The sequence below is a fragment of the Mus pahari genome, chromosome 10, assembly GCF_900095145.1.
Source record: "Mus pahari chromosome 10, PAHARI_EIJ_v1.1, whole genome shotgun sequence".
NCBI classification, from domain to species: domain Eukaryota; kingdom Metazoa; phylum Chordata; class Mammalia; order Rodentia; family Muridae; genus Mus; species Mus pahari.
The window spans coordinates 65,383,863-65,398,689 of NC_034599.1; the positions used below are offsets into that span (position 1 = coordinate 65,383,863).

The 14,827-nt window shown below is 40.1% G+C and overlaps 1 protein-coding gene and 1 non-coding gene across 7 annotated transcripts in view; one reads left to right on the top strand and one right to left on the bottom strand.

The window, feature by feature from the left end:
• The window catches only part of Rnf111 (ring finger protein 111), a 68,339-nt gene that overhangs the window by 36,339 nt on the left and 17,173 nt on the right, over positions 1-14,827 (bottom strand). For all 6 annotated transcript variants that reach the window (XM_029543053.1, XM_021206408.2, XM_029543054.1 and 3 more), the window contains 2 exons: positions 5,832-6,724; positions 408-534 (listed from right to left, as the gene is read on the bottom strand). In XM_029543053.1, the coding sequence (XP_029398913.1) occupies positions 408-534; positions 5,832-6,705 (1,001 nt within the window). In that variant the 5' untranslated portion in view covers positions 6,706-6,724. The remainder of the gene's footprint in view (positions 1-407; positions 535-5,831; positions 6,725-14,827) is intronic.
• LOC115064888 lies at positions 5,521-5,648 on the top strand. Its single transcript, XR_003844712.1, has one exon. It is a non-coding gene; the product is annotated as a small nucleolar RNA SNORA20 (small nucleolar RNA).

A 14,827-nucleotide genomic window follows, 5' to 3' on the forward strand; every position in this document is an offset into this window, starting at 1 on the left:
AATCTTGATGTACGCAAATAACAAGTGCTGTTTTTATGGCAGTAAGTTTTCTTCATTTGTAAATTCAGAATTATACCCAATATTTATATTTTATTCACAACCAAACTTCACAGTTTATGGATTCTATGTGCTAGAAATTAAAAAGCCCATGTTAAAAAAAAAAAAATTAAGTAAAACTGTTGCTTACTTAGAGCAAATGTGGCAATGATAAAAAAAGATATCCCCTAAGATTCTAGCTCCACTGGTCTGGGAGGGAATGTTTGCAATGGTGAGTTTTACTGTCTCCCCGAAGGGAAACTAATATTGCTTTGTATCAAGCTGAGGATCTGGAGGGAATCGGTACCATAAACATGATAAAGTATCTACATTTAAAAGTGCAAGTATACAACTAAGAACTAAAGTCTTACCGATAGCTTTCTCCAACTGTAACAATCTCCACTTCACTGTCAGTTGAGGTAACATTAATTTCTTCATTGGCAGTGACCTGGGGAGTGAAGGAAGCTTCTATCACCACAACATCTTCATCAATACTTCCTGGAAATAAAAAGCAAACCTGTTTAAAAGGCATGTGCATGCTAATCACTAGGCAAAAATTTTTATCTTTACCTTGAAGAGTATTAAACTAATATATTAAATTAATATGAAAATAATGGGGAGTTACACGGCATCTTTATTGTTAAAGAGCCAACAAATGAGCCTAAATAGTCAAAACCAATCCAACTTCAGAAATGTTAAGCAGAGGGTAGAGCAAGGGAATCAAAGCAGCTGGTGGGAGATGGAACTCTGGGTAGGAATGACCAAGTGGTGAGTGGGTGCAAAAGGCATGAGCTTTGGGACTGGAACCACATCCCAACAACTCTCACTGGATCTTCTATAGATAAGCAAATTGAGAATAAAGCATATTTGAAAGTATAAGCAAAAATATTAAGAAAATGGTAAAGATTCTATAATCAAAGTGTGTTCTTCTGTAGACAAACGAGACACTAAAACTCCCTTCAGAGGAGATGGAGAGACGGCTCATCAGGTAAAAGCACTTTGTTACCAAGAGTGCTGTTCTGAGTTCTACCCCTGGGAGCTAAACAGTGGAAGGAGAGAGCCAACTCCCAGAAATTATCCTTTGACCTTTACACGCACACCCAACCACCCACCTACAAATAGTAAATAAATTTATAAATTTTTTAAAATTCCAATAGTAAATCCAAATAAAAACAAAATTCAACATATAACAAAGATGTCATCTCAAACCCATAGGGGGAAAATGTTAATGGGTAATTTGAGAATAGCTGTATAATTACATGAATTCAGATCCCCTGAACCTATGTAAAATGTGGAAACAGGCGGATACTTGGTGCTCAATGGCCAGCCAGCCTAGCCAAATAATGAGCTGAAGGGTCAGTAAGAGACCAACTCTTTTCAAATAAAACAAACAGGTTAAAAATATAATAGGACACCCAACTGCATGCACACCTGCACACAAATGTACACCATACCAAGTAGATCTAACGGGGGGGGGGGGGAGAAGAAAAAGAAGGAGGAGGAGGAGGAAGAGGAGGAGGAGGGGGAGAGAGGGAGGGGGAGAGAGGGAGGGGGAGGAGGAAGGGAAAGGGAGGGAAGGGAGGGAGGAGGAGTCATATATGCATATCTAACTGAAAACTCCAAGGTTTTAGTGGTATAAAACAGGAAGTTTAAAAACTAAATTAATGAGGGGTTGGAGAGATGGCTCAGTGATTAAGATCACTGGCTACTCTTGCAGAGAACCTGTATTCAAATTAAATTTCAGGACACACATGATGGCTCACAAGTCTGTAACTCTAGTTCTAGGGGAACCTAATCCCCTTCTCTGGCGACACTACATATACATAATGCACAACATATATCTAAGCAAAATATACAATAAAATAATAAAATAAATGAAATGGGATAATTACCAAAAAAAATTAAAATGAACAAAAATAAGTAAATCAGTGGGTGGGTCAAGTAAGGCTCACTGAACAATCACAGAAATCAAACACTAAAATGAGTATCTACTCTTGAACCTAAATTTATTAGATTATCTTAAAATAACTGAATTCTGTTGGACATGGTGGCACCTGCCTTTAATTCCAGCATTCAGGAGGATCTCTGTGAGTTTGAGAAAAGTCTGGTCTACATAGTGAGATTCATAACAACCAGGGATACACAAAAAGATTCTGTCTCTTAAAATAAAATTACATATACATATGCATGTGTGTGTGTGTGTGTGTGTGTGTGTGTGTGTGTGTGTGTGTGTGTTTCTTTGCTCTTTAAAGTTAGGGTAACACAATGTCCAACAAGAGTGCTACTAATCCAACTGAAACTTAATTTTGGTTTTCTATTTATGAACAGAAATTCTTAATAAATTTAGAAGCCAAGTAATAAAGATGCATTAGGAGAGAACTATTTCTTAGAATTCTAGTGAACCTGATAAATGAACCAATGCTTGTAAAACAATATCCAATATTAAGTTTATTTTAGGTGAATTGGCAAAAACAGTAGATAAGGTAAAACTGCTGTATTGTAGCACTTAAAAGCATTAAAAAGGCTCAGTTTTCTCAGTCACTAGCCCACAATGCTAACACACACATACCCAAGAATAAAACTGGTACACAAAAGTAGTTAAGCTGACCCCAATGCTATTCAGACTAAAACATGCTTGACTTAGTCATCAGACCTGGACTCAAAGTCAGGTTTTCACCAATGAGGTTTTTGTCAGCCATTGGGGATATGATGCTTTTAATGTCAGTGTTCATATATGTCTAGGGAGAAATAAAACTTCCAAAGAATGCAAGGAAAGAGTGGAGATTTAAAAAAAAAAAAAAAAAAAAAAAGAGCTAATCCCCACCAATCTTTCAGTTCTTATAAATTTTAAGTTATTTTAAAATGATTCTTTAAATGCTATAATTAGAAAAACATGGAGAGGATTAAATGAGAAACACCAAACTCTCAGAACTGCCCTGTGGCGGCTGGAGCTAGCACCTTCACAGTATCATCCACTGTTGAAAGCAGAGGATCTGGATGCAACTCCTTGGGCATTCTGGCATAGCAGCTGGTAACATTTTACTGTCTATACGCTACAACACTTTCAGATATGCTTACATAGGTGTGCAAGTCTGTACAGAAAAATTCAGAAAGAGCTAGGTGAACAAATAGGGAACACTCAAGCGCAGACCTGCTTGCTTGCTTTCTTTATGTGTGCAAGTGCTCTATTTGCATGTATATAAGCATGTGACTAATACACAAGGAGGCCAGAAAAGGGCCTCTGGAACTAGAATTACATATGGTTGTAAGCCTCTGTGTGGGTGCTGGGAATTGAACCCAGGTCCTCAAAAGAGCAGCTAGTGCTCTTAACCATTGAGCCCTGTCTTTCAGTCCTGATGTTAATTTCTAAAAGCAATGTAGTTGAGGTAATTTAACACTGCCAAGACAGACAGTACGTAAGTGCAATGTTACTCCTGCAAGTATTACTAACTAGGATGAACAGGGAAGCTCACTTACATCCTCCTCATAGATACAGTAGTGCTCACCTTCATTTCCTAAGACAAGCTCCTCAACCAAATGGCACACCAAACAAATCACCTTGTGATTTTAAACAGACACTGGGTTCTGCTACTCCTTCTCCCAACATCAGTCTTTATATTTGGACCATTTGATAAAAATGTAAACAATTACATAAAACAACCGTGAGTGATTCCCTCTTTTCTAAGACATGAAGGAAGAACCACCATGAAACTCTCCAGTACTACATGAGCTCAGCGAATGCTTCTCAAAACAACATTCAAAAAGACTGAAAAAATGAAACCTGACTGAGTAAGAACTAAGTTGCTGAATAGAGTAACAGGAAGAAGGGAGAAGACAGAGAGGAAACAGATCTCAACAGTGGACTAGAAGCTTGAACCCTGGTAAGCTGGTATCAGACAAAAAGGTAAAGTTCAGTCACAGCACCTGAAACCCCTCCCTAGACCTCTGCAAAACTCCTAGGGCTAGGAGACAGCTGAGGGACTAAAGTGCTATGTAAGCAGAAGCAAGTTAGAGCCCAGACACCCTGTACAACTAGAAGGGGAATAGCCTATAGGGTGTCAACCATACACAAAGAACTGAACTGCCAACAGGCAACTAAACAGAGCTGGGAGAAGGAAAGGGGAAGAGCATACTAATTGGTTGTCCAGTGCCAAACGGCCAGCCCTGAAAATATACATACAAGTAACATCATACAGACTAAATAGTTATACTTAGGAATATCTATGTATATACATATAGGTATGCAGTAACAATCAAAAAAAGAAAAAGAAAAGAAGGCATGAATTGAAGAAGAGCGGGGAAGAGACACAGTCTTCAAAAAAATAAATCCAGTACAGGGGAACGCCAGGGCCAAGAAGTGGGAGTGGTGGGTAGGGGAGCAGGGCGGAGGGAGGGTATAGAAAACTTTCGGGATAGCATTTGAAATGTAAATAAAGAAAATATCTAATAAAATTAAATAAATAAATGAAACAATGAATCAATCAATCAATTAATCCTGGGGCTGGAGAGATGGCTCAGCAAGAGCAATGTCTGCTGTTCCAGAGGTCCTGAGTTCAATTCCCAGCAACCACATGGTGGCTCACAACCATCTGTAATGGGGATCCAATGCCCTCTTCTGGGGTGTCTGAAGACAGCTACAGTGTGCTCATAAACATAAATAAATCAATCTTTAAAATAAATAAATAAATCCCAGTGACAGGAGACAGCACACATGAACGTATGCCAGACACACAGGCTTATACTCCAGCGTGGTATGTACATACATTATCTACTTAATGTACGTTTTCTATTTGTGTTTCTTTGAAAGGAGGTAAAGCTCTGTAAGAAAACCCGCAACACAGGAAGAAATGACGGTACACTGGGATTTAAGTGAGTCCTCTTACTACCTCAGCCTCCCAGGCACTGGAATTACAGGTGTGCATTCCAAAGAAACACTCGTTTCTTGACTTGAACTAAATTTTTTTAGCAATAAAAAGGATGATAAATTTATTGTGGTGACACATTACACACTTGTAATCCCAGCACTAAGAAGCTAAACATAAAGATCAAGAGTTCAAGGGCAGCCACAACAAGGGAAAAAAAAAAGCAAACAAGACGACAGTAAAAGAAAAGATTAAGGAGACTTTACTAAGATAATAAATGTTCTTAATAGGATTAAACATGGGGAAAATTATAGAGTTATCTGTAAAAGTAACCACTAAAGTCAAAGAGTATTAAAAGAAAAAAATTGGCCATAAGTCAAGTCATTTAAAAGTTAATCTAGTTATGTCCCAGACACTGCGGTATACTCTGGAGGTAGAAGCAAATGGCTCTCTGAATTCAAGGCCAGCCTGGTCTACATAGTGAGTTCCAGGACAGCCAGGGCTGCATAGTGAGATTTTTATCTCATAATCATCATCATCAATCATCATTTTTGTAATTGTCACCATCATTATTTAGTTATAAAACCTTGTCTCCAAAAACCAAAAGAATAAAAGCTAAGAGTTTCCCATTAATTTGCTGTTCTAGTCTGTCAGTGATAGGAGCAGTTATACACATGGGATAAAACAATATTGGGCCATTGTACATGGAGATGAAGTGTGTTTTGTCCCTCCTACGTGGTCCAGACATTGTTCTTGGTGCCTTATGTCTAAATGTCTTATGACTTGGATTTAATCAAGGGTGTTTGCAGCTAATGTTTTCACTAATTAAAAATGCTAATAGCTTCAAAAATAAGAATAAAAGCTAAGAGAACTTGGCTTGAGAACTGGGTGTGAGCACAGTGTCACTGTGTGACTGCACTCCAGCCTTCTCACCTGAGGGAGCAGCGGGGTTGCTGGGGTTCTCACTGGCAGATGCACACAGGTCCTCTTCTCCATCGGTGGAGGAGCTGGACGAGGAATCGCTGCTGAGGTCATTCTCACTGGAGCTACTGGAGCTGGAGAGAAGAGCATACTTCCTCTGAGCTAGCGCCTCCCGCTTCTTCCTCTGCACTAGCATCCTCTCCTTCTGCTTCTGTGTTCTCTGCGAGGAGCTGCTCTTCACCAGCCGCTTTCTGCATGGGACTCTCCTTAGTGCACTGCCATGAAAACAAGGTCTTTTCATTAACAAACTTGGCACAGGATCTGCCTCAGTTCGAGGCCACTTGTGAGACCTTGCATTGTGACTTCTACTTTTAGCACTCAGAACAGGCTGGGAATGTCTCACCGAGACTTCTTTATCGTCATCTGAAGTCACTGTATCAGAGCCCCCAAAATGGAGACTAGATGAGGGAGAAGACAGACACTCACTTAAGGAAGAGTCATTATCCTCATCACTCGGTGTCTCTAGATGTTGCCTGCGCCCTAGGATTTCCTGATTTTCTTTGACACAGTTCTGCACATATGAGGGGCCAGCCTGCTGGCTTTTGCGCTTTTTCCTCACAACACCATTTTTTTCTTGTTCTTGCTGGTTGCCATTCATGTCCTTCTCTTGTTTTTGAGAATCATCACATAGATGAGAGAATTCATTCCCCACTTTGCTATTAATCATCTCCACTTCTGCAGGGAAGCTCTTGGTGGCCCCTAGGGGCTGTGGGTGCAGAAGGACCGCCTTCAGACTCTCCTGTGTAGTGGGCGCATCAGGAGTCCCACTCTTCATAGCCACTTTTAGGGTGTAGAGCTCGTTAAATTCAGGAGTCCATTGAGACATGGGAAACTTCAGGGAAGGCCTAGGAGACACAAACCAGGCATTTAAAGAACTCAGTACATCTGTGCTACACAACCAACTAGAGTCTTTAGCCGCCATAAAGCAACTATTCTTCCACTTGAAGACATAGTGTGACTAAGCAGAGTTAGCCACCTACCTCCATTTACCCTGATTCATCCTTAAAGTGATAGACTCTTTCTTTAAGCCTTACCATTGCCCATCTCTGCTCTGGCTTACATTCTTTTTATTTTTTCTCTCACTCTTTTTTTAAAGGATTTATTTTATGTATATGAGTACACTGTAGCTGTCTTCAGCCATACCAGAAGAGGGCATCAGATCCCATTACAGATGGTTGTCAGCCACCATGTGGTTGCTGGGAATTGAACTCAGGACCTCTGGAAGAGCAGTCGGAGCTCTTAACCTTTAAGCCATCTCTGCAGCCCCTGGTTTACATTCTTTGAATATTTTCTCCTATGTCTTGTGACCTGCCTTTGTGTTACTCCATGTGTTAATTCCTTATCATTATTGTGTACCTTTGTGGACTTTGGCTCTTGGAATGTGGGCATGCTAATTATTATGCTTTCAGACCTTCAACCCCACCTCCGTCACCAGACTACTATTTTCTAGAATTCTTTTCTAGAATTGTTGATTTCAACAAGTGCAGTTTTTGTGTTGTAAAGTTTTATCAGGGTTTTGTTTTTATGCTTCCCTATTTGTTTCTATGAAAACAACAATCTAGTGCCTAGAGAGATGGCTTAGTGGTAAAGAGTACTTGTTGCTCTTGCAAAGGACAAAGGTTCAGTTCCCAGCACCCATATGGTGGCTCACAATCATCTGATGTGACTTCAGCAGTCTGGTTTCCTTTGACTGTACCCAGAGGTGGAACTGTTGGGGCAGATGGCAGTCTTGAAATCTAATTCTCTTCTCTAGTTTAATGAAGGAAGCTTGAAAGGAAGTGTTTGATTTTGACCAAATACGCTATATTGTGAAAGTTAGCAGGAATACTGCAAGGCTCATTTGGTATTAGAAGTTGTCAAGACAGGGCTGGAGAGATGGCTCAGCAGTTAAGAGCACTGACTGCTCTTCCGAAGGTCCTGAGTTCAAATCCCAGCACCCACATGGTGGCTTACAACCATCCTTAATGACATCTGATGCCCTCTCCTGGTGTGTCTGAAGATAGCTACACTATACTTACATACAAAATAAATAATAAATAAATCTTTAAAAAAAAAAAAAAGAGCCCAAACTAGTAACAGAATAATAACTACTTCTACAACAAAGAGGCACTAGACACTGAAATAGAATAATCAGAAAAGCCAGTCTGGGTGGCATACGCCTATAATCCCAGAACTTGAGGCAGAGGCAGGTGGATCTGTAAATTCAAGGCCAGCTTAGTCTACAAAGTGAGTTCCAGGACAGCCAGAAAGCAACCATCTCGAAAAACCAAAATATGAAAAAATGAACCAAAAAAAACAAATCCAGAATCACCATGGTTGTGTTGAGCTTTAGACATGTAGCGCCTTCTGTCATCCTAGCTGAGGTAGCATAACCCACCGGGAGTCCTGCCACAGAGGCCTATTTTCTCCGTTTCTAACAGTCCCTTTCTATACACTTGAATGAACTCTTCTCATTTCACTCTTAAAAGAATACAAATCAGATCACATTTCATTCTCTCACTGGAAACCTTTGTTTCTAAATTTTCCAAAATAAAATCCAAACTCTTCTGACCCTTTGTGAACTCACAGTCCAGCTCCAGCTCCTACTAGTTTCCCTCTCAGTCACCACCTCAACCAAACTGTTCTTCTTTCTTTCTTGAATTTGCTATTTGGCTCTCTCTGCCTACAATGCTTTTCCCAAAGTCTTCTGCTCATCACTGAGATCTTGGGTTAAATTTTCTATCTTTGGAGAGTTTTTTTCTGAGTGTTCTATGGCAACAAGGAGTATATGCTCCCAACCAAGGAAATCAGCTGTAATTCTAGACAGACAGTGATGGTGCACATCGTTAATCCCAGCACTCAGGAGGCAGAAGGAGGCAGGTCTCTGATTTCAAGGCTAGCCTGGTCTGCAGATAGAGTTCCAAGACAGCCAAGGCTACAAAAAAGATGGATGTCTAACTATGCTCCCCAGGCTACCCCTGAATCAGTCCTCCTGCCTCAACCTCACCATTATAAGTGGCTCATCTTAAACATCCTAGTATAAAATTGGGCAATAAATACATCTGTGGGGCTGGAGAGATGGCTCAGCGGTTAAGAGCACCAACTGCTCTTCCAAAGGTCGTGAGTTCAAATCCCAGCAACCACNTGGTGGCTCACAACTATCTGTAATGAGATCTGATATCCTCTTCTGGGATGTCTGAAGACTGCTGCAATGTGCTTACATACAATAAATAAATAAATTTAAATACATACATACATACATACATACATCTGCATGGTTGTACACCCATCTTCCCTCTCAGGAAATTTTTCATCTTTTTCATCTGAAACTCCATTCATTAAACACAAACTCCATTCTTCCCTTGCCCTGCCTGTCACACTATCATTCTCCTTTCTCTGTGTGAATTTAACTGGTCAGAGTCCTTCCTGTAAATGGAATATCCTTGTGTGTTGTGCTCATTTAACCTAGCAATGGGTCTTTAAAGTTCATCCATATTGTAGCATATATCATGATTTCCCTATTGAGGCTCACTGCTGTTCCATTGTGGGTAACATGTTAATGTATCTGGTTATCTGGTAGACACTTGGGCTGTTTTTACCAGAACTAAAATTGCTAGATTAGTAGTTCCATGGTTGATACTTGAGGAAACACCATACATTTTCCACAGCTGCCATTTTACAATCTAACCTGCAGTAAACAAATGTTCTATTTTCTCCACATTCTTGCCAGCATTTGTTATTTTGGATTTTGGGAATTGCTACCCTAAAGGCCTTCCCTGTGCAACGCCATTGAGCATGTTCTCTTTTACTTACTGGCTGTTGTATGTCTTCAAAGAGATGACTGTCAAGTCCATTGTCCATTTTATAATCACATTTTGTTGTTTTCTAGTTCTTTTCTGTCCTGATATCAGTTTTTGTCAGGTAAGATTTTGAAGGAAAGATAGGGCATAACAGGACAAAACAAGCTAAACTAGGTATGGCAGCACAAACTTTTAATTCTAACACTCAGGAAGCAGAGACAGGGAGATTACAAATTTGAGACTAGGCTGGGCTACAAGGTGATACTTTGTGTCAAAACAAAACAAAACACATTGGTGCTACCACTCAGTGGTACTGGATGCTCTTGCAGAGGTTCTAGTATAATTCCTTGTATTCACATGGCAGCTATAAACTCTAGGTCCAGTCTCAGGACAGCCGGAAATCCTCTTCTGGCCTCTGAAGGCACTGCACACATCTGATGCATGGATATGCATACCGGAAAAATACTCATATATATAAAGACAAATAAAAGGTTAAAAAAAATTAATTGTGGGTAATACTTTTGCTACCGCCCAGCTAGCAGTCTCTTGCAATATACTCAATAAACTTGGAAAGAAACAAAGATAGAAAAATTAAAAGAGGGCTAGAAAGATGGCTCAGTGGTTAAGAGCACTGATTGCTCAGCAGTTAGGAGGACTCTTCCAGAGGTCCTGAGTTCAAGTCCCACCAACCACATGGTGGCGCACAACCATCTGTAATGGGATTCGATGCCCTCTTCTGGTGTGTCTGCAAACAGTAACGTGTTCTCATATACATTAAAATAAAAATAAAAGAGAAAAAGTTGAATACACATAGTAGGTACTCTCAATGACTTTTGTTGTTGTTGTTGTTTGGGGGGAGGGGCTTCAAGACAGGGTTTCTCTGTATAGCCCTGGCTGTCCTGGAACTCACTCTGTAGACCAGGCTGAACTCGAACTCAGAAATATTCCTGCCTCTGCCTCCCGAGTGCTGGGATCAAAGGCGTGCACCACCATGCCCAGCTCTCAATGACTTTTTAATGAGAAAAGCAAAGGAATAAAAGTAATAATTGAATTTCTGACCTGAGTAACTAATAACATGGTGCTGCAAACTGCAAAGGCAGCAGCAGTGTGGCCAGGATGAGAGAAAAGCCTTATTAACAAGATTAGGCCGGGCATGGTAGCGTACACCTTTAGTCCCAGCACTTGGGAGGCAAAGGCAAGCGGATTTCTGAGTTTGAGGCCAGCCTGGTCTACAGTATGGATATCTACTCACGCTAGATAGGGATCCCACAAAAGACCAACATTTGGATACCACCAAAGTCCAACTTGGTGAACCCATGAATTTTATTGTAGTTTCTTACAGGAATATGAGAAAGGTTGCTTACAGGAGCAGAAATGACTCAAAGACAGCTGCATCACCCAGACCCATCCAGCATGACTGACAGCTCACCAAAGCTCAGAAACCCAGAGCACATGGCACTACCTGCATACAGCTCAACAGGCTGAGTGTCCTTTCCAAGTTGGACCCTAGTCTAAACCTCTTGCAGGCACCTGGTCTGATCTCAGAGTCTTCTTTGAAGCTTTTCTCTTCCGAAAGTTTTGTCACTCAGCTTGTGTGGGGACTCTTACTTTTTTACTCTGACAGGGAGGGGCCTAGTAAATCTGGACAGATTCAGGGACAGCCTGAATATATATTGAGCTGTTTACTTTCCTGCCTAAGGAGCTTCCCTGCAAGATAGAATGTTTCAATCCTAAAGGAAACTGCTGTACAACACATATGCTGTAATCTCATTAATACTAGTCCAGTGTCTAAATTTATAGATACGTTAACTATTAGAGAACAATCATTAAAATCCATTTCACAAAACCTGGTATTGGACTGGAGAGATGGCTCAGCTGTTAAGAGCACCGACTGCTCTTCCAGAGGTACTGAGTTCAATTCCCCGCCCCCACATGGTGGCTCACATCCATCTATAATGGGATCTGATATACTCTTCTAGATTGTCTGAAGGGAGCAATGGTATACTCAGATACATAAAATAAATAAATAAATCTTTTAAAAAACTGGTATTATTAAAAGTACAATAATTAACACTGTGTTAGTTGAAAAAAAAAGGATCAATAAAAAGAATTGAAAAGTAAGTCAAGGTGATATCTCATACTTTTAATTCTAGCACTCACTCAGGAGGCAGAGACAGGATCTCTGAACTCAAGGTCAGCCTGATTTACAGAATAAATTTCAGGACAGTTAGGTCTACATTGCCTCAAAAAATCAATAACAATCAAAACAACAACAAAAAACCCAAACAAACAAAAAATAAATTGAAAACTAAGGGATTTAGCTCAGTGCTTGAGAGCTTACCCAGCTCAGTCACACTGAGTCAGGGAAAGAAAGAGTTCAGAAAACAACATGTAAGGAAAACAGTCTCCATACGCCCCAAGTAACTGTCTGCTAATGGTCAAAGCTTTAAACTTACAAACCAGAGATTTCTTATTTTACCTTTCAGCTCCTAAAACTGAAGTGCAAGCTGCCTCCGGGTTTCTTTGGTGACTGGGAGGCAGCAAGCTGAAGGGTGCTGTATTTTAAATAGAAGCAAATTTGAAGATAATCGGTATTTTATATATTCATTATTATTGTTATTGTTTTCTAAATGCTGAGATTACAAGTCTGAGCCACCATGCCCATCTTAATGTTTTCATAATATACAGAAAGATACTTCACAAAAGTAAACACAGAATTAAATCACACTGCTATATAGGGTTTTAAGTCAGCCCCTCTGCTGTGTGTGTGTGTGTGTGTGTGTGTGTGTGTGTGTGTGTGTGTGTGTGTTTGGTAGTACTAGGGACTGAATTCAGGGCTTCAAGGCATACTAAGTAAGCTTTCTTGAGGTCTTCATAGCTGTACATTTAACATCTTGAACTACATTTTGTCAATAATGCAAATGAATAAGTATTGCGGGTTTTTTCTAAATTACAATAAAGATCTCAGAATATAAGTAACTATGTTTACTGTGGTTTACTTTGCTTCAGACAGGGTCTTAGTACGTAGCTTCAAACTTCCAGTCCTACCTCAGATGACAGGTATGTGCCACCTGATCTGCTTACTCAGAACTCTTCAAAGAGAACAAGCCCACTGAAGCAGTGAATCTCTCTGTTAGAAATGAAAACTACTGTTTGAAATAGGTAGTGTGAAGCAAAATTAAAGTAAGCCACAGTAAAAATGAAAATGTTTCTGTGCTCAGTTATTCAGATAATTATAAAGCATTCATGCGCTAGACCTGTGGATAACAGCGGGTAATACAAATATATATATATATATATATATATATTNTTTAAAAAAAAAAAAAAAAAAAGCAATACTCCTGTACTCTAAGAAGCTCACAATTTACTATCAAACAGAATCTGACTTTTGTGGCGGAATATTTGACCACACTGTGAACCCTAAGATTGTGTTATTTACTTAAAAACTTGTTTCTAGCTGTGTTGTGGCTCAGCCCCCTAGCACACACCTTTAATCCCCCTGGCTGGACTACAGACACACCCTTAGCACTCTCCTTTTAATCCCAAACTAAGAAGATAAAGTTAGTTTGTAGAAGAAAGCACCTAGTTTGAAGTTGATGTTTTTTTAAGTGGCAGACAAAGATTTGACAGACTAGGTTTGCCCAACTATCAGGAGAGAGAGGAAAGGGAAAACCCTTAAGAGAACAGGGGTGGAGGCAGTTTTACCAGTAGAGTTTTACAGAGACAGGTTGAAGAGAGATCAAGCTAGACACAGGTAAAGACAGAATAAGCCAAAAATGAGGAGATTAGAACAGATTGCTAGAGTTAGTTTGAAGCAAAGCAGAGTGATCCCGAAGAAGCTGAGAGAGAAGCCAGATTCAGTCAGCCTGAAGAAGAGTTATGTGCCAGAACACCTAAGCTGAACCACCCAGGCAGAGCTCAGGAAGAACTAGGAAGGGTGAACTTAATTCAGCAGTAAGTCTCAGAGGCTGACAACGTTCTAGGCCTACATTAGATTGCACAGAGGCTAGAAGCTTCCAGGATTAGGCCTAGGTTAACAGAATGAGGCAGCAAGCCTAGGAGGACAATTATTAATTCAGGCCAATAGAAATTATACTTACAGACTTTAATGAGCCAAAATGCACAACATCACACTCTGGGAGAACACAGAGGATACAGCAAATAGGAACTCTGGTGCCAGCTTCATACAGATAAGATAACCAAGTGAGACTGTGAAGGAAGGGTGAAAGAGCAGATGTGTCTAACAATGTGTCTAACAGAATTGTGTCCTAAGATGTAGAACCCTCAACTGCTTAGGAGCTTTTCTGGTTTTGTGTCTTCAGTAGGGAGAAACCAACTGGGGTCAAATTATCAAAGAATGAAGGATCACACTGCCTAACATCATTTAGGGAAATGCAAAAACTAAGGGGATAAAAGAACTAAGCTAGAGTCAAGACACCCAAGGAAGTTTTCCATGAACAGACAAAGAATAGTTTTAGCTATTTCACTGAGTTAGCACGAGTGACTAGTAATCTTTCCACCCATTTCCTGGTGCCAAAGTGATAAAGAAAAGGGTGGGCTTCTATACTGTCGTAACAGCTGGTTCATTTTTATGTTAATTATGTTAATTAGTAAATTAAAAAGTTTCCTGTTTGGTCCCTAAGTGGGTACAAATCCTACAATCTAAGGCAAACTACCAAAACTTAGGTATGAAATTTTAAAATGGCAAGAAATAAGAAAACTTAAAAAGCTAAATCTTTTCTAAAATTCACTGACTCTTCCTTAAACTGTTATGATAAGAAAAAACTGTTGCTCTGACCAAAACCTTTCTTAAAATTGAAGCTGCTATTTCACACCAGGTTTTGCACACATGAACAAGTGAGCGAAAGCAACCATGAGCTCTTCTAAAACCAGTCCATGGACTTTCTGGATTTCTGAGTGTCTAAGTTGAAGCAGGCAAATGTTCTGATTCCTATTAATAGAACTAGAGCAATGAAAGAGGTCCCTTGACTTCACCTGCCCTAAGGCCTAAGTCACATCTAAAGAACTTCCATGATAAAAAGGAAAGGAGTAGCTGGGCGGGTGGTGGCGCACGCCTTTAATCCCAGCACTTGGGAGGCAGAGGCAGGCGGATTTCTGAGTTCGTGGCCAGCCTGGTCTACAAAGTGAGTTCCAGGACAGCCAGGGCTA